We start from the raw sequence: 27,500 nt of genomic DNA, 5'->3' as shown, positions 1-27,500 counted from the left end.
CTATCACTAACTCTCTCCCTTTTATCTATCAGGAACCTAATCTGTATATCTAACAGTATCCACTCACATGCTGCTGACCACCCTTCACCCTGCCATCCACTTCTCGCTGCATCCATCTCAGCAGTTGCTTTAACAAACGGGGGATGAGGCCATGGCACACCTAACGTCTCTCCAGGCTCATGTCATCTCTAATTTGGCTAAAAGTAATCGTGTTGTTTTTAATTAAACAAAAGGCAGTTCTTATATATCTTGACCCATCAAAATCTACCACAGGAATATCCTCTTACTTTTAACAATATCCAACTCAATCTTGCATCGTCTTTCAACATATTTGTTTTGTTTTTTTATCTCAGGATGTATAATGGAATGATCATTTTACTGGGTTGGTGGGGGGACTCACCATCCACTCACTCGATGTAGTACTGCTCTCGGATGTCTGCCCTTTCCTCTCCTCCTTCCTTATTTACGTCCTTCCTCTTCTGTCTTTCTTTCCTTCAGTCTTTCCTCATCCATCTGCCTATGGGTGACTCTATACTGAGTGACAAGCCAAATGGTTTCCTGTACACCAGGAAACCATTTACTACGCTGGGTGGTAACCATATAACCAAATTATAACGCCTGGTGGTTGAGTGGCTAATAACGGTGCTCCAGTCGGATTGAGCCTGTGAAGGTTTATATCCAAGGGGTGGTTAGGGTTTATTGCTCATGTTAAGCAATTTAGGGATAAGTGAGGCTGGTCACTATCATTTTAAATGTCAGGACTAACTTGCCTAGCCTCGGGTTCCTACGCTGCTCAAGGGGAAAAGTAGGACTGGATGATGGATGGATGGTTGGTAAAATTCTGCCTCCAAGAGATTAGGTGTGCCAAGCCGATTCCATGCCTTCTTTACTCCAGTACAGTTGTTGACTTTATGTACGGGTTTTATTCTCCCCTGTGTAAAGTACAACTCTCTTGTGTGGGGAGGCTCCCCACATACAGCCCTTCACAACAAGGTGGAATAAAAGGCTTTCGTCTCATTAACTCTTCTCCTCTTATTGGCTCCCTTCAACCTCTGACCCTTCGCCGCACAGTTGCATTTTTATCTCATTTCTCTCGCTACTTCAATGATCACTGTTACTCTGAGCTTTCTGCTTCCATCCCTCCATCATTACAGAGGGATAATACTCATAGCACCCGTCTAGCAGCAAACTATCATCACTTTTCTGCCCACCTCTCTAATGCATGATTTAACCATTACTCCCAGTCATCACGCATGTAACAGGTCAATTCTGGAGCTGCCTTCCTCTGCCTCTATTTCCTACTGCCTATGACGTCCCGTCTAGGCACCTCGAAATGAACGGATCATGAATTTAACTCGTCACTGTCTTGTTTTTTATTTTTTTTATTTTTTTAAGGGACCAATCTTGCGGGATTCTAGCCTCTGGTTCCTTCATCGCAGCGTAACAAATGTAATGAAATGAAAGATATTCACTGACCGATAGACTGAATACTAATTTATTACTATTACTGTTTCTTTGTGTGTGTGTGTGTGTGTGTGTGTGTGCGTGTGTGTGTGTGTGTGCGTGTGTGTGTGTGTGTGTGTGTGTGTACAGTACCAGTTCCCCAGCTGAGCAATAATGATGGCTATAAGGTCGGCGACTGGTCCTTGGACTGTAACACTTTCACCACTACGTCGGACATGAAGCATTCCCTGCCACTGAAATGTACACACAGAGAGAGAGAGATATATATATATAAATAATTAGTAACTGTAAAAACGATTCAGTTAAATACTAAAATTACCAGTGGGTAAAACTAACACAAATATTCGGATAAATCTAAGGTAAAAATCAGCTGAATAACTAACTAAATAAATAACTCAATACAAGAGGGGGTCTCAGTGATGCGCATCTCTTCGACAGGGCAACATAATTCCAAACCATTCTCCATAATGCTTTTTTTTTTTTTTTTTTTTTTAGATCAGGGTTTAGCACAAAGTGTTTTACAGATCCAGAATCAGTAATACGATCCAGATCGTCCCATAAGTTAATCTATTGTCCCCTGGGACATGGGAATTCTACCCACCAAATTTGGTCCAGATCTCGTTTAGTTCTTGAGTAATCCTGCTAACAAGCAAACAAACAAACAAACAACAAACAGGAGTGAAATATACGCACCTTGTCGAAGAGGATGAATGAATAAATGAAGAAGTAAATAAACAAATTAATAAGCTGAAACATGACAAGACAAGAATGTATGACTAGATAATTACATATCCCTGGAGTGTATATATATATATATATATATATATATATATATATATATATGTCTGTGTGTGTGTGTGTGTGTGTGTGTGTGTGTGTGTGTGTGTGTGTGTAATTAAATCACTTAGTAACAGATTATTCATATATATGCTGATACACACAAGGAAAAGGAAACACGAAATATCTCAAGCGCTTTCATGTATTCACATTTCCAGGGGAGAACTCTGCCCTGCAGATGAGAATTTTTTTTTGTTAGAACAGAGGAAGGAATAACAAATGGATAAAAAAAAACTAATCCATACTCCAGATTACTGGTGTCCTCTCTTCATAAAGTATCTGTAACAGTTAGACTTGAACAGCTCTAGGTTGAAGTTTTGAGGGAAACAATTCTGGTGAAGCGAGTTCGAGAGAGATGCAGTTCGGGGAATGAAAAATTCTGATAGGCACAGGTTCTGCAATATGGCTGAGTGACATTCCAGTCATGAGCGCCACCAGATGCCCGTGTAGCACGAGGGAAGGCATGGAGAGGTGGCATCATGGACATAACTTAGTCTGAGCATTTGCTATATAAATATCTGTATAATAATGCAAGAGAGGCAACATTCCTTCTTACTTGTGGATTATTAATAATTCTAACAGCTTTGTTCTGAATGCTGTCTAGTTGTTTTAATGCAACCTCTCCACATCCATTCCATAAAGGTGAACAGTATTCAAGCTAAGAGCGTACATGACTCTTATAAATTATAGCTAACTGCTCGTCAGTGAAGAAGTTACGGACTCTGTACAATAATCCAAGTTTCTTTGAGGAGGTTTTAGCAAGTGGTCTGACATGAGAGGTCCAGCTGAAGGCATTGTTAAGTGAGACACCGAGAATTTCAATGCTTTTGGAGATGGGAATATTTGTACCATTGAAGGTAATATACGAATCAGGCAATACCTGTCTGTTAGCAAATTGTATATATTTATTTTTACTAGCATTAAATGAGACAAGGTTGTTTTGTCCCCATTCACTGATTGTAGATAATTCTTGATTTATGGAGATGGCTATACTGAGTTGAGAGTTAGAGATATCAGACTTTGTAAATGGGTGTTTGAGTGTGATTGATTTATGAAGTATTCAGTCATCTGCATATGAATGGATGGGATTGTGGGTGATAGACAAGAAATCATTAATATGAAACAGGAATAGGATTGGCGCTGGAACTGATCCCTGCGGCACGCCAGCGTTAATTGAATGGATATTTGAATATACATCATCTACTTTTACTTTTGTTTTTCTGTCGCTGAGATATGAGGAAATCAAAGGAACAAAAGGCTTTAGTCCATAGCAAGAGAGTTTAGACAACAGGGAATGTTTTTTTTTTTTTTTTATGCGAGGAAGAAGGAACCAAAGGCCATGAGCCCGCAGTAACAGTTCCCTCCAAGAGAAAAACAAAATACAATAGACAGCCAAATTCAAGATCCGATCATTTTGAGATGCCTGGACACACTGCGTTTGAAAGACTGGAGATCATAGGCAGCAGGAAATACAGACAGAGGGAGACAGTTCCAGAGCTGACCTGTTGCATGAATGAAAGACTGGGAGTAACGGTTAACTCTTGCATTAGAGAGTTGGACAGAAAAGGGATGAGAGTTTGTTGCCAGACGGGTGCTACGCGCCCGTCGTAGAGGTGGAGGAATGCAAGCAGACAGTTCAGAGGAGCAGTGACCATTAAAGTAGCGATAGAAAAGAGATAAAGATGCAACAGTGCGGCGAAGAGACAGAGGTTGAAGGGAGTCAGTAAGAGGAGGAGAGTTAATGAGACGAAAAGCCTTTGACTCCACCCTATTGAGAAGAGCTGTATGTGGGGAGCCTCCCCACACATGAGAGTTGTACTCCACACAGGGGCGGATAAAATCCCTGTATAGAGTCAACAATTGTGCGGGGGTAAAGAAAGAGCGGAGTCGGCTTAGCACACCCAATCTCTTGGAAGCAGATTTTACAAGAGATGTAATATGATCTTTCCAAGATAAGTCCCGAGTAAATGAAACCCCAAGCATGTTCAAGGATGATGCAGGATTAATCTGAATATTATTAAACATTAGTGGGTATACCTGTGGAAGATTTTGTCGGGTTGATAGGTGTAAGAACTGAGTCTTAGAAGCATTAAAGACAACCATATTATTTTTACCCCAGTCAGAGATATGAGGTGTGCCATAGCCTCATCCCTTGTTTCTTGAGGTAACTGTTGAGATGGGCGTTGCGGGAACCGAATGGAAAGGTGAAGGGTGGAGTCATCAGCGTATGAGTGGATAGGGTTAGATGTACAGCTTAGAAGATCATTGATGAATAAAAGGAAGAGAGTTGGTGATAGGACAGAGCCCTGAGGAACACCACTGTTGATAGATCTAGGAGAAGAACGATGGCCGTCTACGACAGCAGCTATAGAACGACCAGAAAGGAAGCTAGCGATGAAGGCACAGATAGAAGGACAGAAACCGTAGGAGGGCAGTTTGGAAATTAAAGATTTATGCCAGACTCGATCGAAAGCCTTTGAGATGTCAAGTGCAATGGCAAAGCTTTCGCCAAAGTCCCGAAAGGAGGATGACCAGGAGTCTGAAAGGTAGGAGAAGATCGCCAGTGGAGCGTCCCTGACGGAACCCATACTGACGATCGGAAAGAAGGTTGTGATAGGAAAGATGCCTTAAAATTTTTTTATTAAGAATTGACTCGAAAACTTTTGAAATACAGGACGTTAAAGCAATTGGACGATAGATGGAGGGTTGGGAGTGGTCACCCTTCTTTGGGACTGGCTGAATGAGAGCAAACTTTCAGCAAGAAGGAAAGGTACAAGTTGACAGACAAAGGCGAAATAGTTTGCCTAGGCAGGGTGTAAGCACAGAAGCACAGTTTTTGAGAACAACAGGAGGGACCCCATCAGGCCCATATGCCTTGTTAGTACTGAGGCCAGTAATGGCAGAAAATACATCAACTGAAGAAATTTTAATGTCAGCCATGAGGAAGTCAGAGGGGGGAAGTGATGGAGGAACAGCACCGGAATCGTCTAAGGTGGAATTGGAGGAGAAAGTCTGTGCGAAGAGATCTGCTTTATCAGTAGAAGAAATAGCTACAGAACCATCAGAGTAGAAAAGAGGAGGGAAGGATGATGAGGTAAAGTTGTTAGAAAGATTTTTGGCAAGGTGCCAGAAGGAGCGGGAAGAATTCGAGTTGGAGAGTTGAGAGCATTTAGTATGGATGAAATTATTTTTAGTAGAGCGAAGAACAGACTTAGCACGATTCCGGGCAGAAACGTAAAGATTATGTGATTCAGGGGTGGGTTGGCTCCGGTACCTTTTGTAGGCCTTCTCCTTGTTGCGGACAGCATTAGAACAAGCGTGATTAAACCAAGGCTTTCTTGCGTTAGTCAAAGGATATGAGAAAGGAATGTATGCTTCCATGCCATACATTGTTGAAAGCTTTAGAAATATCAAGGGCTACACTGTCGAAAGCTTTAGAAATATCAAGGGCTACTGCATGAGTTTCTCCATGTAGGTCGATTGATTGATGGATGGTATGAGTCAGGAGATTGAGTATGTCAATGGTGGATCTTTCTTGGCGAAAACAATATTGTCTATCACTAATTAATTTGTTGGATTCTAGATGTTTAACTATGTGCTTATTAAAGTTTCAAATGCCTTACCAAGAGAAGAAGTGCCAGCTATTGGTCTGTAATCAGAGGGGTCAGAGGAACATCCTTTCTTTGGAATTGGATGGATATTTGCTTCTTTCCATGAATTAGGGTGTAAAGAAGTACGTACGCATAGTCGGAATAATTTAGCTAGGACAGAGGCAAGTTCAGGGAAACACTTTTTCAAAACAATTGGCTGAATTCCATCTGGGCCTGGAGCTTTGTTGGTAGGTAAATTGTCTAGGATGGATTTTACGTATCTTGTCTGTATTTTAAGTGGAACAATTTCGGGAGAGTCAAGTTCTAGTACTGGGACGTTCTGGCTGGCATCGTCTATGGTAGAATTTCTAGCAAATGTACTGGCAAAAATATCTGCTTTCCCACACGGGTCATTTGTAATGTTGCCATCTGAAGATTTTAGTGGGGGAAAGGATGATGACTTGTTAAAAGAATTGAGAGTTGACTAGTATATTCTATTGTCATTGGGGTTGTTAAGTACCTTTGGTGCTTGATTTTGAAGAAAGCTTGATTTTGCGAGATTTATTGCACCTTTTGCATGATTTCTAGCAATTTTAAACTGAGAGAGTGATTCATATGTTTTTTATTTTAAGTAAGAGTTATATGCTAATGCCATCAAACCATTTTGGAAAGTTCGATCTTTTAGTGAACTGTTGACTTGGTATGAATAAATCCATACCAGCTAGTATTAAGTCACAAATGTGGGACTGGGTAGAATTGGCATCACTAGAGAAGAAGGACTGCCATGGAATGTCAGCAAGATAATTTCTAAATTCATCCCAGTTTGCCCTATCAAAGTGTCATCGGGTCACCCTGACAGGTTCAGAACGGGGAGGTTTGGGGGGGTTAACTAATGAGGCTTTGATGAGATTGTGGTCAGAGGATCCAAGTGGAGACAATACCTCTATCTTGTATTGATCTGGATTATTTGTCAGGAACAGATCCAAGAGATGGGCATTATGATCAGGATTATCTGGTATTCTGGTTGGTTGCTTTACCAACTGCGTGAGATTAAAAGATTCTGCAAACAGCTCGCACTCTAGACCAGCGTCATCAGTCCTGGCAGATTATGTAAGTGAAAATCACCGAGAATGGTAATTACGGTGCTAATGGCAAGATTATGGTTACTCAACTGTGTGGATATGGAATAAAATACACTGGGTTCTGAAGAAGCACTGAGGGAGCTATAGACTACACAGGTATATTTGGTAATATTTTGACGAAAGCTCTCGAGATATTTCTTGTTTCCTTTACCTTTTGGATATCAGCACACACACACACACACACACACACACACACACACACACACACACACACATATATATATATATATATATATATATATATATATATATATATACAGAGAGAGAGAGAGAGAGAGAGAGAGAGAGAGAGAGAGAATCCCAAAAGAACGGTGTGGGGGAGAGAGAGAGAGAGAGAATACCAAAAGAACGGGGTGGGGGAGAGAGAGAGAGAATCCCAAAAGAACGGGGTGGGGGAGAGAGAGAGAGAGAGAGAATCCCAAAAGAACGGGGTGGGGGAGAGAGAGAGAGAATCCCAAAAGAACGGGGTGGGGGAGAGAGAGAGAGAGATTCCCAAAGAACGGGGTGGGGGAGAGAGAGAGAGAATCCCAAAAGAACGGGCTGGGGGAGAGAGAGAGAGAATCCCAAAAGAACGTGCTTGCGGAGAGAGAGAGAGAATCCCAAAAGAACGGGGTGGGGGAGAGAGAGAGAGAGAGAATCCCAAAAGAACGGGGTGGGGGAGAGAGAGAGAATCCCAAAAGAACGGGGTGGGGGAGAGAGAGAGAGAATCCCAAAAGAACGGGGTGGGGGAGAGAGAGAGAGAATCCCAAAAGAACGGGGTGGGGGAGAGAGAGAGAGAATCCCAAAAGAACGGGGTGGGGGAGAGAGAGAGAGAATCAAGACCGGGGTGGGTGAGAGATGATCAGTGTTACAACAGGTGTCAGCAGTACTGATGAGAGACCATAGACAAAGGTTCCTTATTACTGCACTGTGAAGGTTTAAAGTATCTTTTAAGTGCCTTTGGAGATTTCCTAAAGCCTCTTCTTCTGCTATTTATTCTACATACTACTACTCTTTGCCCTCATGTATGATATTGATGGTAATTATGTTAATATTAAAATGGCATATAAACCATCATAAGAGAAGATAAATTTTAACTGCAAAATAAATCGCCAAAGGAAGAAGCACCATGCAACCCCTGAGCCACTGAATCTTGTCCCTGACATGTGCCCTTTAAGGACGGCAGGTTGCACATTTAACGACTTGGTATAATCTCTGCAAACTTCAGGCGATTTTATTCAGCTGAAGGAGAGAAATGAGGTTGTGAAGGATGTGATGGAGATTGTTTTTATCCTCCACACAAGTTTTGGTTCATTCAGGGTTGACAGAATTGTCAAAAGCTAAAAGAATAAACTATGACTTGAACAGCGAGGCTGTTTGTTGCCATCCGTCGGGGAATGATGCAATTTTAAAATAAGATGTTGCAGTAAAAATGAAACAACTGTATTCGGGAGTCTAATGCCATTCACCCACCAAAATATGTTGTTGGCTAAGGTGTAAGTTACCTACAAGCCAAGTGTGAAGACAATTTGCAAAACTCTACGGAATTCAATAGCCGCGTTTTACAAAAAGCCAGTCCATTTGGTAGCTGGCATTCGATCGTCTTTGATCAAATCCTCACCAAAAGTAATTGGCTTTTGCACATCCCCATATTTGCTATTTCCTGAAGGTCTGGTGAAAATTCGTCCAAATCTTTTCGAAATATTTTATGCATACACACAAAGACATATATACAAAGACTCACACTGACAAAAACTACGAATATATCACCTTGTCTTACTAACGGTGAGCAATAATGATTTTAGTCTATCTACTAACTAACAAAAGATACAGCATATTCAAAATAGGCTCGCAAGACCTTTTGAAGGCTCATGGGAGGCTGATATGAGTTACTTCCAAAATACGATGGTCACATTAAAGAGAACGAGTCTCGCCGTACAAGAACATGGGATGGTGTGTGTGTGTGTGTGTGTGTGTGTGTGTGTGTGTGTGTGTGTGTGTGTGTGTGTGTGTTGGTGGATGCCGGGCTGGATGGCGTATGGGCTCATCAGTCCCTCAGTAAATCAGTGACAAAGACGTTTCAGAGTTTTCCTCCAACGTGGGTCAAGCAAACATCCTTCATCGGACTGAAGTGGTTAATATTAAGACATCAAGGTCATCAGCGCCAGTCCTAAATCTACTTACATTAGTAAAGCCCAGTTTTAAGCAGCGGTTGTCTGCATTCACTGCCATGGTAAGGACGCGGGAGCTGGAGTTCCCCCACCGGCAACGAGCGAAACTATACTGAACTGAACCTCCCTTCGCCGGTTCAATAAAAGGCACCCAGGACCCGTACTCATAAAACTTCTTGAGCTTAAGTTGGGTACAAAATCGTTTGTTTATACTTCTCTCCAGACTCAGTAAACACAACAAATACTTGAAATCCGCACAAAATTATTAAGATCCTGAAAAATACTACAGGGCAAAATACATTCCAAATATTAACCAATGATATGGAAAACTGTTAATCGTAAGAACTGGTTAAGATGTTTCCTTACAAAAGACCAAGTGTCCGTAGTTTCGTCGGTTAAGAAGGCTCCCTAACACCTCTTCTTTACCCACTTATTCTGTATCTAGTACGTCAATATTCCCCTGCAGGTAGTTAATGCAATCTGTCGATATTATTGAGACATAAATAACATAAGAAGAGAAAGTTGTAATACGCAGATTTATATCTAAGGAAGAGGCGCTAGACAGCATTACAGACTGAAGAGAATACGAACCCAGGACTGTGATTCTCAAGTCTCATGATCAGTTCCCTATCATGAGTATTCTAGTTTTTTTTTTTTTTTTGGGGGGAGGGGCGGTTAGGTTCCTGTAGATGTGCTAAAACAATTAGGAGAGTTACCTTGAGATGGAATGGCCATGTGATGAGAATGGAGACTGAGAAACTGGCTAGGAGTGTGTACGTAAATGAATTAGAGGGAGGGGGAGGGGCAGAGGTAGACTGAGGATAAGATAGACGGATAGGGTGGGGAAGTATACTAGAGAAGGGGTGTGAGTTAGAGAAAGGGCAGCCTGACTGCGAAGGACAAAGTGGGGTGGAGGCAATAGCTCTGTGACTACTCCTTCTGGAATGAAGGCACCTGGCTTTAGCAAGGTGTAAGATTAAGGTTTGCTTTTGATCATGAGGGACAAGGAAAGGGACGTGCAAACCATTTCCGTGTTTCCTTTTGTATTTGGAAAAAAAAAAAAAGTTACGACTGAAATTTAATAGTCAGTTTGCACTGTATGTGAATCCAGGCCCAGGAAGCAGCAGCAACAGTAGCAGCAGCAGCAGTAGTAGAAGTAGTAGTAGTAGTAGTAGTAGTAGTAGTAATAGTAGTAGTAGTAGTAGTAGTAGTACTAGTAGCAGTAGTAGCACCAGCAGTAGTAGAAGTGGTAGTAGAGTAACCCAGGGGTATCTCGACAAATAGATCCATCAACCGCAGGCAAGCACTCGGCCATGCAGATCCGTCCCGTGCAAGAAATCGATGTTCATTTGTGGTGGATAGCTTCTCGCTACAGCAAAGAGTGAGCAGGAGTGTGAAGATTTGGTTCCTGGATGGACGCTGCATTTGCCTCTCTCCATGTAGTTATCTGGGGTAAAGTAGCAGGTTTCACATAATCCGTTTTCTACTAATTTGGTTACCACCCAAGATTGTAAATAGTTTCCTGAGATACAGGAAACCATTAGGCTTATCATTCAGTGAAGAGTCATGTAGTGAAGAAGTAGACAGCACTTGATCAAACGAATGGATAATGGTCGGCACCACCTACCATGTACGAGAGCAGCTCTCCGGCCATTGTAAAGTTAAGTACCTTCCGCTTATGAAATACGTTTCAGGGCTTCCATATAACTTTTGTTGATCGTTAAAATTAGCCCTTGTTCCGCGTGATTGCAGGGTTCTGGGAATGAGAGTGAGGGATTGTTTTCTGAAACTTTTTGCAAAAGATAATAATCAATTTGCTGACTGAACTTTCTCCCAGCGCCTCGTCACACGGAGGTCGGAATCGGACTAAGATCGTACCCTAAAGGGCTTCAGAGATCTCACAGCACCTGTGTTATGGGGATTTATTCTGGAGATTACACGTGATAACCATTCGTGAGCTACTGATGCAAACTATGTCGATAACGCAACTATTTATGTAGCACACATGGGAGTGTTAGGGTGTAATATACAAATAAGTCGCTAAGAAACAGGTGTTAATAGACAGCAATGCCAATAAAATACGATCATAGGAGGTTATTCCTGGTGGCAATGGAGGCTTCGTAGCATCTGTTCTTTAACCACTTTTTCTGCCCTACTACGTCTTAAGCTTCTTGTGCTATATATGCGTTAGATAAATCATTCTAATACATAGTTTGTACCAGTGACATACAAGGGACTGTTATGAAGTAGCAGGCATAATATATCGCTGAAGAAGAGGAGTTACCAAGTCTCCTTAGCCAGTTAGAAATACGGTCCATATTCTAACATAAATGTAAACGATGATACAGCCCAATCCGTATTCTAACTAGCATTCAGTGATATCTTAATATCTCTTTGTCAGCGATTTTAAAGCTGAAATAATAACTGAACATTTTCATGAGCGTTTTTTATATCGTTAAGTATCGACATTTCCTGCACTGGAAACACTCAAAAGAATACTAAGTTGTCATGTGCGCAACCAGTGGGTGAGGAGGGTTTTTTACGAATTATCCTATGGAGCTTCGAATACAACAAATGTCTGATAGTAAAAGTCGGTGTAAAAGTCGGAAAATAACGCTCCATTTAGTGTGCTACGTAATAGATCTATTGTTTTTAAATGCCAGACCTAATGTGGGAGAAAGTGAGGTAAAAGAGTAATAATTAAATGACAACAAAATAATAGCTAGAACTCGGTAATTGTCCTGCGGTCAGTCACTCTTCTCCATCTAGTGTTCCGGATGGAGGTCCTTATCTAATGGTCTCTAAGATATGAACAGGACACCTCAGTAGTGTTCAGAAGTCATGATAGTGTACATTCTGCTGTAATTTAATGGAAATTTATCCAAGATCACTCATTAGATTCCTTGTCCAAGCCGGATTGAAATCTCTTATAGACAAGACCAACTTATCTCGTTCACTCATAATACTGATATGACTCTTTCTGCCATGCCTTTCTAGTGCATGCAAAGGATTTGGATTTTTTTTATTTATTTATTTATTTTTTTTTGCACTTAATGGCCCGTGCCAGGACACAAAACCTGGGCCCTTCATATTCCTTTCTCAAACTCCGGTTCTCCTGAAATCATCGCGAGACTCTGAGGCCGAAATAACAATAATACCAAAGAAAACAAGTCTCCACCTACATAGTACTTGGAGGCTAATAATGATAATAACTAGAACTGTAACAGTCCTGAAGACAGTCACTATTCTCCACTTATTGTTTTCTGCAATGACCTTGACCCCTCTGTGCAGACTGGGATTTTTTTTCTCAGGAATGGCCCATGGCCGGACACATACCTGTGCCCTTCAGATTCCTTACACAGTCTCTGGTTCTCCTGGAATCGTTGTGAGACTCAAAGGCTGGAATAATTATAACAACACCAGCAATAACGATAGTCTCCACCTATGTAGTAAGTTGAGACTAGTAATACCAGTGAAGACAATAGCCTGCACCTACAGGTGGAGACTAATTATAATGCGAAATAAACTCTTAGGAATTGGTCTGCCAAGTTTCGTCTACTGTCCTCCAGACAGATGCTAGTCTCGTGCTAGTGTTTCTTACAATGACCGTGACCCCATCAGGCAGATTTGGATTTTTTTTTTTCTATCAGCAATGGTCATTATCAGGAAACATATAACCTGGGCCCTTCACATTCTTTTTTCAGTCTCTGGTTGTTCTGGAATCAGTGTGAGACTGTGAGGTGGGAATAACAATCCCAGCAAAAACAGTAGTCTTCACCTATGTAGTTGGTGCAGACTAGTAACCAGAACTCTGTAACTGTCCGGCAGAAAGTGACTATTCTCTACCTACTTTTCTGGATGGAGATCCTTGGCTAACGGTCACTAGGACATGAACAGGACACCTCAGAAGTGTTCAGAAGTCATGGTAAGGCACATTCTCTGATAATTTAGTGGAAATTAATCCAAGTTCACCCTTCAGATTCCTTATGCCGGTCGGATTAATATTTCCAGTAGACATTACCAACTTACCTCATTCACTCATAATACTGATTTTTCTCTTTCTGCCAAGCCCTTCCTGTCTATCTATATACCTAGGCTACTTCCTCCAAGGAAAGGGAGGTAGCCGAGATAGGACGACACATTCCCAATTTGCTCATCCACTCAAACACATTCACTCATATCTTAGCCCCAAGGGGAGAAGGGACAGATCCTCACCCCACCACACCGCACAAGGGTCAATTGCGCAGTGCAGTCAGCGACATCCGCAGCAGGGCCCAACAGCAGGGCTGTTTTACCCCTGCCACATCATAGTGGACCCATCCCCTTACCTGCACCTGCCCTGATCAGCTGATCAGACCAAATGCGGGAGAATATCCCCTCAGGGCTGTGTCATCATTTACTCATTCACAATTTCTCTCCAGTCATTTCTATCATGCACAACCATTCTTCCTTGCTCAACAGACATCCCTCTTGCATCCAATGCTCTCTTCACACTGTCCATCCATCCCATTTGTGGTCTTCCCTCAGCCTTACATCTCTCACATCAGATCTAGTTATCTTTTTCACCAATTGCTCATTATCCATTCTCTCCATATGCCCAAACCATTGCAACACCCTCTGCTCAACTCGATCAGCCATCTCCCGAACAACTCCAGTTCTCCTTCCCAGTTCATAATTTCTCACTCGATCGATATGCATCACTGCACAGATACTCCTCAGACACCTCATCTCCATTACATTCAAACTTTTCCTTTCTGCTACACCCATATTCCAAGTTTCAAACCCATATAATGCAGTCGGTATCACAACACCCTCATGCAGCCTTCTTTTTACATCCATTCTAGGCAAACGACATCTAAAAACTTTTTTCGTTCCTCCCAGCACCATTCCTACTTCATGCATTCTAAACTTCACTTCTGCATCTATTCCTCCTAGCCCTTCCACTGCATGTAAACGATTTGGAATTTTTCATCTGTCAGCAATGGTCCATGCCAGCAAATATAACATGGGCCCTTTGGAATTCTTTCTCAGTGTCCGTTTCTCCTGGAATCATCGCTGACTCTGATGGCGGAAGAATAATAATAATACCAGCAAACACTAGTGGTGCACTCAGTGGAGCACATCTCTCTGACAAAGCCAACATAATTTCCAAACCACTCTTCATAATTGGTTTGGTTTTCTCATCATTAAATAGGGTTTCAAAAAAGTGTTTTCCAGATCCTGAATCTGTAATACGATCCGGATCGGTCCCAAAAGTTAATCTATTGCTTCCTAGCGCATGGGATATCTACCCACCAAATTTGGCACAAATATCTCTTTTAGTTTTTGAGCAACCCTGCTAATACACAAACAAACAAACAAACAGGGATGAAAACTTACTCTCTTTGTCAGAGGAAACAATAAATTGCATCTGTGTAGTAGGTGGAGACTTACTAGAATTCTCTAAATGTCTTGCAGACAGTCACCAGTATCCACCTACTGTTCTGCATGGATCTCCTTGACTAACGGCTACTCAGACATGAACAGGCCACCTCATCAGTATTTCAAGACCATCGTAGGGTACATTCTGTAGTAATTTAGTGGAAATATGCCCAACTTCATCCGTCAGATTCTTTGTGCAGGTCGGATTGAAATCTCCAGTAACACGACCAACTTACCTCGACCACTCATTATACCGATATGACATTTTCTTCTCCATGCCCTTCCACTGTGCATAAAGGATTTGGAATTTTTTTCCTATTAGCAATGACCCATGCCAGGATGCATAACCTGGGCTCCTCAGATTCCTTCCACAGTCAACGATTCTCCTGGAATTGTTGTGAGACTCTGAGGCCAGAATAATAAAAATACTAGCAAGGTCAATAGCATCCACATATGTAGTAGGTGGAGACTACTAATAATAATTATAGTAATAGTAATAATAATAATAATAATAGTAATAATAATAATGATAATATATATATATATATATATATATATATATATATATATATATATATATATATATATATATATATATATATATATGAAGTGTGGCTGCTGGAGAGGAAGGATGAGGTGTCTTATGAGAGGTATAAGGAAAAAAGGAATAGGGCAAGACGGGCTGTGCGTGATGCTAAAGTGGCAGCAGATGAGAGGTGGGGTAGGCTGTTGACTGAGAATTTTCAACAGAATAAGACAATGTCTTGGAAGGAGGTGAAACGGGTGCAAAAGGGAGAGTCTGGGAAGGAAGAGCGAGTAAAAGCAGAGGATGGAAGGATGTTAACTGAGATGGGTGCAATAAGGAAGAGATGGACAGAGTATTTTGAAAGATTGTTAAATGCAGAGGAGGAAAGGGAGGCTGAGATTGTGGTGGATGGAAGAGTGCAAGGAATAAACGTGCTGGGAGAGTTGAATGATTCTTTGATCACGATGGAGGAAGTGCAGAAGGCAGTAAAGCAGATGAAGACAGGGAAAGCTGCAGGTATGGATGTGTGCGCTGTGGAATGTCTGAAAGGTGGTGAAGCCACTATTGTTGACTGGTTAGTAAGATTGTTGAATGTGTGCTTTGTGTAAGGTATGGTGCCAATTGACTGGGCAAGTGCTTGTGTGGTCCTGATGTATAAATGTAAGGGTGATAAATATGAATGTACTAGCTATTGGGGTATAAGTCTGTTGAGTATTGTAGGTAAGGTGCATGATAGTGTGTTAATTAAGAGAGTTAGAGACGGTACAGAGGGAGTGATTGGTGATGAGCGGTGTGGCTTTAGGAGAGGGAGGGGATGTGTGGATCAGGTATTTGCTGTGAGACAGGTGAGTAAAAAGTATTTAGCGAAAGGTAAGGATGTGTTTTGGGCGTTCATGGATTTAGGGAAAGCGTATGATAGAATTGATAGGGAGGCTTTGTGGACTGTTTTAAGATTGCATGGACTTGATGGTAGGTTACTAAAAGGAGTGAAAAGTTTTTATGTAAATAGTACAGCGTGCGTAAGCGTGGGAAATTCTGTGAGTGATTGGTTTCCCGTAAGAGTGAGACTGTAGCAGGGATGTGTGATGTCGTCTTGGCTGTTTAATATTTATGTGGATGGTGTTGGAAGGGAGGTGAATGCAAGAATGTTAGGTGGAGGTCAGAGTCTGGAGGATGTTGACGGTAGAGAGTGAAATCTGAAGTAGCTGCTGTTTGCAGATGATACTGCACTGGTGACTGATTCAGAGGAGAGAGTGAGACAGTTTGTAGAGGAGTTTGGAAGGGTGTGTAAAAGGAGGAAATTGAAAGTAATTGAGAATAAGGATAAAGTGATGAAGTGTACGAGGTTAGAAGATGGTAGGAGGACGAATATGATTTTGAATGGTGAGTTGCTTGAGGAGGTAAAGTGTTTTAAGTATTTAGGTTCACATGTTGCTGTGGATGGAAGAATAGATGCAGAAGTGATGTTTCGAATGAATGAAGTAGGAAAGGTGCTGGGCGGAATGAAAAAAATGTTTAGATGTCGTTCGCCCAGAGTGGATGTAAAGAGAAGGCTGTATGAGGGTGTTGTGGTACCGACTGCGTTATATGGGGTGAAACATGCAATATGGGGGTATCAGAAAGGAAAAGTTTGACTGTAATGGAGATGAGGTGTCTGAGGAGTATGTGTGGAGTGACGCATACGGACTGAGTGAGAAATGATGAAGTGCGAAGGAGACCTGGAGGTGTTTGGGAAATGGCTGATCGAAATGAGCAAAGGGTGTTGCGATGGTTTGGGCATATGGAGAGAATGGATGATGAGCAATTGGTGAAAAAGATAACTAGATCTGATGTGAGAGGTGTAAGGCTGAGAGAAAGACCATGAATTGGATGGATGGACAGTGTCAAGAGAGCGCTGGATTCGAGAGAGATTTCTGTTGAGCAAGAAAGAGTGGCTGTGGGTGATAGAAATGAATGGAGAGAAATTGTGAATGAGTATATGATGGCACAGCCCTGAATGGATATTCTTCCGCGTTTGTCTGATCAGCTGATCAGGTCAGGTGCAGGTAAGGGGATGGGTCTCTTATGATGTGGCAGGGGTAAACCAGCCCTGCTGTCTGGCCCTGCTGCGGATGTCACTGATTATACTGCGCAGTTGATCCTTGTGTGGTGTGGTGCAGAGAGGATCTGTCTCTTCTCCCCTTTGGGGCTAAGATGGAAATGAATGTGTTTAAGTGGATGAGTAAATTGGGAGTGTGTCGTCCTGTCTCGGCTACCTCCCTTTCCTTGGGGGAAGCAGCCTAAGTACATAAATATATATATATAAATATATATATATATATAGATAGATAGATAGATATAGATATATATAGATATAGAAAGATAGATAGATATAGATAGATAGATAGATAGAGATATAGATAGATAGATAGATAGATATAGATATAGATATATAGATATATGTATATATAACATTCGCCAATTAAGCGTACATTGCAGGACCGGCCTATCCTCTACCAAATAGGAAAGGCTGTTTATTAGAGATTGTATGTAGGGCGAGAAGTGCCTGTAAGTGTGACTGTAATGTTGGAGTGGCTCTGAATGTGTGTGTAGTCTGTGAACCAAGTGTGATCAGCTAGCACAAGCCGACTGGGTGCAAGCATACTTTATAGTATGTGACACTGGTTCAACCACAGCACTCCTTATGTCCGCCAAAGCAGTACCTGGCCGGGCGAACACTCCCAAAGTTTATTACCTTGGCGGGGCGTGAACCATCGTCCTCCCGTGTATGAAAACTCACACTCTATCATTGAGGCTCCATATATATATATATATATATATATATATATATATATATATATATATATATATATATATATATATATATATAAAACACACACACTCGTCTGACACCGTGAGATTTAGACGTGTGATATGGTGCCCTCTGGGGCAGCCAAGGTCAGCCTAGTGACCTCACCCCCATATTCATCACACAGAACATTTTCAATAATGTAAGGAATATTGCAGTGTAGTGCAGTGGAGAGACAGAGTTTGCAAACTCACAAATGAAGTTTAACGAAAATTTAATAACAAAGTGCTAGCGAGTAATTCAATATGTTGAGTGAAAGAAACAGTGACATGTGCGAGGTGGCTGTTTGTTACAAAGAGATGGCAATACGGTAAAGACCAATGGTTACAAGCGACTGGGTTCATGTAACCGACGATAGTGAGGCTGCATCACGCCGCTGTTCCTGTGCCGCTCAAGTCCCGAGCTGGCTACCGGCCTTGTGATGCAATTAACCGCCTAAAATGCCTCGGCCTTTTTCATGGCAGGGGTTGCAAGGCAGCTAAAAATAAACGAAGACCAATTCGAATGCTCACCACAATCACAAAACAGAAACATACTGCTACTGTGAACCCACAGAACTTCATTAAGGTATAGTACCTCGCCTGTGGATTGAATTGCCCACCTTATTCCTATCGAAGGTGATGTCATTGTACAGCAAGGTAGAAAACTAGTGTTGACAGTTAAATCTACTGGTGGTGATGTTGCGTGTGTCACAGAAGCATGGCAAATAGAACCTGAACTGTGCCATATAGAAAATTTTACTCTGTTCCACCACCTTCGAACAGATAAGAGGCGGCGGCTTAGCGTTGTTTGCTCGGGACAAATACTGTCCCCAGGACCTAAATGTGGATGTCCTCGAGGGAGTGAAACTCCTGTGGGTCAGACTAACACCTCCTTCCCACCCTCGACTTGCCGCCTCCATTATCTACTGCCTGGATTACCACCCACCATGTGTAGCATCAGCCAGTGCTGATTGCTCACAACATCAACTCCTGCGATGCTCTTCGGACCAGGTATCAGTCAGCAAAAGTTGTGATATGTGGGGATTTTAATGAAATTGGCACAAAAGTATTTGAAGATGAACTGTCTCTCACCCAAATTGTAGATTTCCTAACCTACAACCAGAGAGTCCTCAATAAAATCATCATTGACCTGTCAGATCAGTACCTCCCGCCACAACCACTGCCTCCCGTGGGAAAGAGTATGCACCTCTTCATCGTGTGGACCCCCACTGCCATCCCCACTTGTCACCAACTCCCCACCACTAGGAAGTACAGGCCTACGCCTGACTCGTTAAGTAGGCAGTTTGATCAGTGGCTGGTGCATTATCAATGGAAGAAGATACTTACTGTCAGTGATGTAAACACCAAATGGGAGAACTACTCATCCACCATCAACCAAGCTTACTATCACTTCTTCCTTGAGAAAATAATGACAGCTCACCAGTCGGACATGCCATGGATCACTCCGAGAATAAAACGGCTCATCAAGCAACGCAATAGAGCCTTCTACACCATCAAGGCAAGATACAACCTGCTTCTTAACAAAGTCATATATATATATATATATATATATATATATATATATATATATATATATATATATATATATATATATATATATATATATAATGTTCAATAATCGTCCTTTGTTCTGACAGTAAGCCAAGGATTTTATGGACAAATATTAAAAGAAAAATAGCTGGAATCACAGGCCCCTAACTCTGCATTCCTCAAGTTTGCCTCGATATTAGAACACTTGTGGGAACAGTTCGAGGAACCCACAAAGAGGTAACCAGTGTTTAACAAAACTTATTTGTAAAAGCTTATGAGTTAGTAACCAATACACTTTGATAGAGTAAACAGCCAATCATTTATTGTTTGTATGGACGTCAAGGTTGGAGTGAAAACCTTTATAGAACCTTTTGTTACCGTGAACACGGACAACGCACTGCTAAATGATTCGGGTGATCCAGTGAATTACAGTTTCAAAGAAACGTTAATGTAACAATCCCCAAGCATGCGTACTTGGTACTAAGGAGGAATGTGATGGTTTTGGCGTTATAGATGGTTAGAGGATAAACTTCTTTAGAAACTTACCATGAATGCGGGCAAGACTCTGCCAACTATTCAGGCGATCTACCGAATTACGATTCCCTTGAAAAAACAATGTAACCATCCCCTTGCATGTGCTCTGCGTACTAATGGGCATGGTGGTGGATATGGCATTATGACGAACGAAGAGTTATGATAGAGTATTAACGAAGAAAAATAAACAAGAGCAAGGTAGGTAAGAGTTATACACAACATTAAATAACCTCTCTCTTAAATTTAAATATTTATAAATCATTCGAGGGAATTTTCGAAGTGTTCAACTTCAAAAACCAAAGAGAAGAATCCTACGATAGCAATCACCCCAGATTGAAGACGTGTGTGTGTGTGTGTGTGTGTGTGTGTGTGTATATATATATATATATATATATATATATATATATACATATATAATATATATATATATATATATATATATATATATATATACATATATAATATCATTATGCTTGATCATAGGGTTTTACCTGGGCAACTCCGGGTAACCCTGGTACTATAGTAGTATCGTGATGCTGCTGCTGATGCTGCTGCTACTGCTGCTGCTGCTGCTGATGGTGATGATACAACTATACTGCCAGGGTTACCCGGAGTTGCCTAGGTAAAACCTTATGATCAAACATACCAACACTGTCTAGGACCACAGTCTCCAAGAGCCCAAGTTGGAAAAGACCCCCAGGGTCCCATGAATCCCACTAAAAATATTTTTCCTTGGGGACATTTCTCAGTTATACGAGTGTATTCTCAATGGGCCTCTTCCACCATCGACCAACTTTCTCGCTACCAACTCACCCACCCACCCTCACCACCTACCCTGTCCTCCCCACCAATCCGTCCATTCATCCGACCCACTGTAGCTAACAATTAAGTAAAAAAAAAAAAAAAACGGTAATTGGCTACAACGTTTCTACCATGATGACTTGATCATTTCTACTTAGCTATATTCTTAGCCGCTAGGAGTCCCACCTTAGTGACTGTGATGTCCACAGCTGAATTCGTTGTGAAAAGTTACACCTGTTAGAGCTGTTAAGAGAGTTCTATATATACATCCCCCTCAATATGCATAAAGGTCACACACACACACACGCACACACACACACACACACACACACACACACACACACACACACACACACACACACACATTCAAATACACACACACACACACACACACACACACACACACACACACACACACACACACACACAAATACACACACACACACACACACACACACACACACACATTCATATTATGACATGTGTGTATATACGTACATACATACATATATATCCCATTGGATCCCAGAGCTGCTGGGCGAGACGCAGTACTGGGAGGGTACTAAGCGTACCGTCCTCCGCCTATCGGCTCATAGTCGGAAAGCTCATAGGTCCCTACCCGGGGGCTCCCTACTTTAAGATTTGAAAATTCCCAGTTCTGTCCAAAACTGTGGACACTTGGCTCCAATGGGATATATATATATATATATATATATATATATATATATATATATATATATATATATATATATCCCAACCCTTCATTTTGTTCGGTAACATGACAAACTTTTATCAAAATATAAAGTCATTTAGGAGTCGCGTAGTAGGGCTAAGGTTTCATTTCCTATTTTTTTTAATGGAATTTCAATATAACTTCTGAACCATGTATTTTTTTTGGAATTGGATCACTTACGCAAAATTGTGAAGGGGTTTTTAATGTTTGCTGTGGCAAATTATGGTCTGTTTTCGACCTAAGAGAAGCGCTGGAGATGACTTCAGCTAGAGGATTTTCCACTTGCTGACAGCCATAGGGAGGGAAGGTGGGGAATACGTGCCAGGCCTAACTCTGCAACTACTATAGGTAATGTGCCGTGATTGGGTTCTTTTTAAAGCTTTCATTGGGTATTACATGCCACTCCTTAACCCGCCCCATCCCGACGTTTTCTGGGCAGTGGTACGCCCCAGTCCCGACATTTTTGGACCTTTTTTTTTTTAGGCTCAAACATTCGCTTTTGGTGAGAAACATCGAAAATTCATAGAGAAATCACTCACCTGAGGTTTAAAATACTCGATCTAGGTACGAGTACCTCCTTACCTGACTGGGTTTTCTAACAAGCTGGCACCAAAGAAAACGAGTTCTATGGGAGGGTAACTATTTTATCCACTCATAAACTATTTATTTATTTACTTGGTACGAATTTATATGTAGTACAAGAGTATATTGGTTTTCAAACAGTAATATAGGCATTATAAGCATTGTTTCACTCACTAACTCATCACCATTCATGACCGTTTTTTCCCACATTACCTGATCATCATTTCTGACTGTTTCTTCCTCTAATGCTATGTAAACTTTGTCCTCCACATTGTCATCGATTGGGGAATCACTCTGGCCCTGAATGTCTTTATTGGCCAGGTCACTGGTAACAGGTGAATTGCCGAAACAATGGCGTGCAGGGGGGGGAGAGGTTATGCGGTGTAAGGCATTGTCCCTTCTTGGCATCTTGTAGAGGAATAGAGGAAGGTATCCCGTGTATACGTGCCAAAAATCACTGGTGAAATCACTTGCGAAAATTGAAAATGTGCAAATTAGGGACCTTGCAATGTTGCCGCATTAATTCACGTCTCCGGGATATGAGTGCACATCATGTGAGGACGTGAATTCACGTCTCCGGGACGGGGCGGGTTAATTTGGCCAGTTACATGCATTGCATCGCCATACTTATCTAAAGTGCAATGATTATTAGCTTATTACAGGGGTCTCCGAACTATGGCCCGCCACAAGATTTTATCCGGCCTGCAGCAACTTTAAATATATATAACAAATAAAATTACTATTTACTACCCTTTTCTCAACCACACGTCCAGTTCCTGTCAGCATGCTTCTTCCCACATGACACCAAGGCAGAGCGTTGTTGTCCTGGCAAACCCTCATTTTCAGTCACGTACTTTTCTCATCTGCAGTAAATAAATGATTCTTTCGTCCGAGCGTTTGCTAAGGTTTGACATTTTTATTAATTATATATCATTTCTCAGTGTAAGCACGGCATTCTTTCTTTATAATTACATTTCTCTTTTTTTCTGAAGCATATCATGCTGATTATCTAAGAAAGATCTAAATAAAACTTATTTTATAAAACTGCGAAATGCGTAAAATCTACGATGTGATCCTCGTGCTGAAAAGTTTGGAGATCCCTGCCTTATTATAAACACTCTCTTCTTAAACAGTGAGAACTCTGACCCTCCCAGCCCATGAGTCATGATGAATCACCATGGAATTCGAAGAAACTGCACATCTACACAGACTTGCGGGAAATGATCTTGTGTCCTGGCTGCGTATGTGTGCACCCCGAGTGTTCAAACAGAAAATCATTAATCGGCCAGACAAGCTGATGTATTGTGTATGGGATCTGTGTGTGACATTGTATACTAGTCATTGTACAGAATAATTTTGTCCCAAGTCTTGAAGTAAATGAATGATTATTATGAATCGTACATCGACACGGAAGATGCAAAAGACTCCATACATGTTGTGACTTTGGCAGGATAAGCTGCTTGAAGCTACGTGTATCAAGTCAGAAGGGGCCTATTTGAGGGGGATGTTCTAGCCCAACAGGTTAGCTATCTATCTTTAATACCTCGAGTCGGATACTTTCTGAACAGAGCGTGTGTATATATATATATATATATATATATATATATATATATATATATATATATGTGTATATATATATATACTTTCAAGCACTTCTCACCCTACATTCAATTCCTATCAGACAGCCTAAGCCACTTGGTAGAGATACATAGGCTGTATCGCCCACACTTCGGTCGGGATAGGCCGCTCCTGAAGTAGACAAAAAATGGACTGCACATGATAATGATGATAATGTTACCATATACTTGTTTTTAATTAATGATTGAATATAATTTTTAGCTAGGCGAGTTTCAGCTACACTCAAAAATGTGTGTTACCAAGATTCGGGACGAGGAGTCAATTCGCTATGTATATATCCCATCAGCCACTTTCCTCAACCTCCGCCCTTTAGAAAGTGGCTACATTTATTTTTCAGAAAATTTTTTAGATTTTTTTTTTCTTTAATGTGAGGAAGAAGGAATCATAGGCTACAAGCCCGCAAAACAGTTCCCTCCAAGGAAAAAAACAAAACAATACAAAAGAGAGCCAAATTCAAGATATGTTAATTTCGAGATGCCTGGACGCACTGCGTTTGAAAGACTGAGAATATAGGAAGTAGGAAATACAGACATAGGAAGACAGTTCCAGAGTTGACCTGTTGCATAAATGAAGGACTGGGAGTAACAGTTTACTCTTGCATTACAGAGTTGGACAGAAAAGGGATGAGAGGTTGTTGCTAGACGGAAGCTACGCACCCATCGTAGAGGTGGAGGGATACAAGCAGACAGTTCAGAGGAGCAGTGACCATGGAAGCAGCGGTAGAAAAGAGATAAAGGGAGTACAGTGCGACGAAGAGGCAGAGGTTAAAGGGAGCCAGTAAGAGAAGGAAAGTTAATGGGACGAAAAGCCTTTGACTCCACCCAATTGAGAAGAGCTGTATGTGGGGAGCCTTCCAAGATATAAGAGTTGTACCCTACACAGGAGCGAATAAAACCCGTGTATAAAGTCAACAACTGTGCAGGGGTAAAGAAGGTACGGAGTAGGCTTAAAACACTTACTCTCTTGGAAGCAGATTTTACAACAGATGTAATATGATCTTTCCAAGATAAATTCCGAGTGAATGAAATCCTAAGCATGTTCAAGGATGATGCAGGATTGAGCTGGATATTATTAAACATTAGTGGGTACTCCTGTGGAAGATTTTGTCGGGTTGATAGGTGTAAGAACTCTCTTTGATTCATAAAAAAAAAAAAAAAATGACTATTTTTACCCCAGTCATAGATAATAGCCAAGTCAGACATTAGGTGTGCCATAGCCTCATCCCTTGTTTGTTGAAGTAACTGCTGTGATGGACGTTTCAGGAACCGAATGGAAAGGTGAAGGGTGGAATCATCAGCGTACGAGTGGTTAGGGTTAGATGTATAGCTTAGAATTAATGAGTAAAAGGAAGAGAGTTGGTGATAGGACAAAGCCCTTAAAAACACCACTGTTGATAGATCTAGAAGAACGATTGCCATCTACAACAGTGGTTACAGGACGACCAGAAAGGAAACTGTCGATGAAAGCACAGATAGAAGACAGAAACCATAAGAGGGCAGTTTGGAAATTAAGGATTTATGCCAGACTCGATCGAAAGCCTTTGAGATGTCAAGTGCAATGGCAAAGCTTTCGCCAAAGTCCTGAAAGGAGGATGACCAGGAGTCTGAAAGGTAGGTGAGAAGATCACCAGTGGAGCATCCCTGACGGAACCCATACTGACGATCAGAAAGAAGGCTGTGATAGGAAAGATGCTTTAAAATTTTTCTATTAAGAATTGACTCGAAAACTTTTGAGATACAGGATGTTAAAGCAACTGACGATAGTTAGAGGGTTGGGAATGGTCACTCTTCTTTGGGACTGGTTGAATGAGTTATAACTTCCAACAAGAAGGAGAGGTACAAGTTGAAAGACAAAGGCGAAAGAGTTTACCTAGGCAGGGTGTAAGCAAACACGTACAGTTCTTCAGGACAACAGGAGTGACTGCATCAGGCCCATATGCCTTGTTAGTATTGAGGCCAGTAATAGCAGAAAATACACAAGCTGAAGAAATTTTAATGTCAGCCATGAGGAAGTCAGAGGGGGGAAGTGATGGAGGAACAGCACCAGTCATCTAAGGTGGAATTGCGGGAGAAAGTCTGAGCGGAGATATCTGCTTTATTAATATAAGAAATAGCTACAGAGTTATCAGAGTAGAAAAGAGGAGGGAACTATATTGAGGTAATGTTGTTATAAAGGTTTTTGGCAAAATGCCAGAAGGAGCGGAAAGAATTTGAGTTGGAGAGTTCAGAGCATTTAGTATGGATGAAATTATTTTTAGCAGAGCAAGGAACAGACTTAGCATGATTCCAGGAAGAAACATAAAAAAAATGTGATTCAGGTGTGGGTTGGCTCCGGTACCTTTTGTAGGCCCTCTCCTTCTTGCGGACAGCCTTACAAGTGTGATTAAACCAAGGCTTTCCTGCGTTAGTGAAAATATATGAGAAAAGAATGTATTCTTCCATGCCCGAGAGAATAACCTCCATAATGTGCAAGACACTTTCAGATGGCTCCCGGCCATGGAAGCAATAACCATTCCAGGTAAAATAAAAAAAGTACTGCCTAAGGGCCTACCAATCCACAGCTCCAAAGTGCATAATCGATGTTTCTTTAGGGTGCACAGGCCATACTAGAGTGATAGGAAGGTCAAGGTAGTAAGGCTGTGATCGGAGGGGAGCCCAACGGAGAGAAAAGATTAACAGTGTAAGCAGAAGGACTAGTCGTAAGGAAGAGGTCAAGTATGTTGGAGCTCTCTCCAAGGCGGTCATGGATACGGGTAGGGTGCTGTAATGCTGCTTTAGGTCATTATGGATAGAAAAAATGTAGGCTTGTTCACCAGGTGGTTTAGTGAAAGGATAGGAGAGCCAAAGGTGGTGGTGAACATTGAAATCTCCTAGGATGGAGATTTCAGAGAAAGGAGAAATGGATAGGATGTGTTCCATCGTAGAAGTAAGATAGTCAAACGATTTTGATAGTCAGTAGAATTAGAGGATAAGTAAACAGCGCAGATATATTGAGTCAGAGAATGACAGGAAAGCCGAAGCCAGGGAGTAGAGAATTCAGAAGAATCAAGTTGAGGAACACGAGAGCAAGATAAGTCATTGTGTACATATACACAACAGCCACCTTTGGCTTTGAAATGAGTATAGAGAAAGTAGGAGTATATAGAAAAGGGTTTGCTGTCAGTTGCCTCAGACTGCTGAGTCTCGGTTAAAAAGAGAAGGTGAGGTTTAGAGGTGTAGAGATGGTGTTCAACAGAGAGAAAGTTAGAGGAAAGGCCGCGAATATTGCAGAAATGAAGAAGGAGTCAGACAATGGTTCCAGGCAGCTCGTCACTGGGAGAGAGGCGGATGTTGGGGCATTTATGGTCTCCCCCTCCCCCGGGGACTCCGAGGCATGGTTAATGTACGCCATTTTCCTTTTTTAATTTTGAAAAGGAAGTGTAATGTGTACCGTGCATGTAGATTGGTGCTGACAGAGAAACTTGTATTGGAGAGAATCCTGGCCTACTCTCTGTATTACTGAAACACTAAAAAAGTTTAGTAAAGGGGGATGGTCAGGAACTAGCCCTGAAGGCTGATGAAAGGGATGCTCCAACTCTCCCTGTCATCAGCTTTCCTTCCAGATTGGGGGTACTGCCCTGCTTGACTGGTGCTACAGTCTTATTAACTTTTCATTTGTGTGGTGTGTGAGGACTGTGGTGTTGTGTGAGGACTGTGTTGGTGT

General features: G+C 41.6%; 1 protein-coding gene across 1 annotated transcript in view; it reads right to left on the bottom strand.

Annotated features, from left to right (window-relative positions):
* LOC145397969 (putative glutamate receptor) overlaps positions 1-17,919 on the bottom strand; it is a 113,615-nt gene extending 95,696 nt beyond the window's left edge. The window contains exons 1-3 of the mRNA XM_080270944.1: positions 17,833-17,919; positions 9,197-9,427; positions 1,597-1,697 (exon numbers count right to left, since the gene is read on the bottom strand). Of these exons, the coding sequence (XP_080127070.1) occupies positions 1,597-1,697; positions 9,197-9,427; positions 17,833-17,919 (419 nt within the window). The remainder of the gene's footprint in view (positions 1-1,596; positions 1,698-9,196; positions 9,428-17,832) is intronic.
* Positions 17,920-27,500: the final 9,581 nt, after the last annotated feature.

Source organism: Coenobita brevimanus, chromosome 44, assembly GCF_032717465.1.
Source record: "Coenobita brevimanus isolate Jiangsu-jjx chromosome 44, ASM3271746v2, whole genome shotgun sequence".
Taxonomy (NCBI): Eukaryota; Metazoa; Arthropoda; class Malacostraca; order Decapoda; family Coenobitidae; genus Coenobita; species Coenobita brevimanus.
Note: the sequence above shows the minus strand (reverse complement) of the source record. Positions and strands in the feature narration are given on the sequence as shown.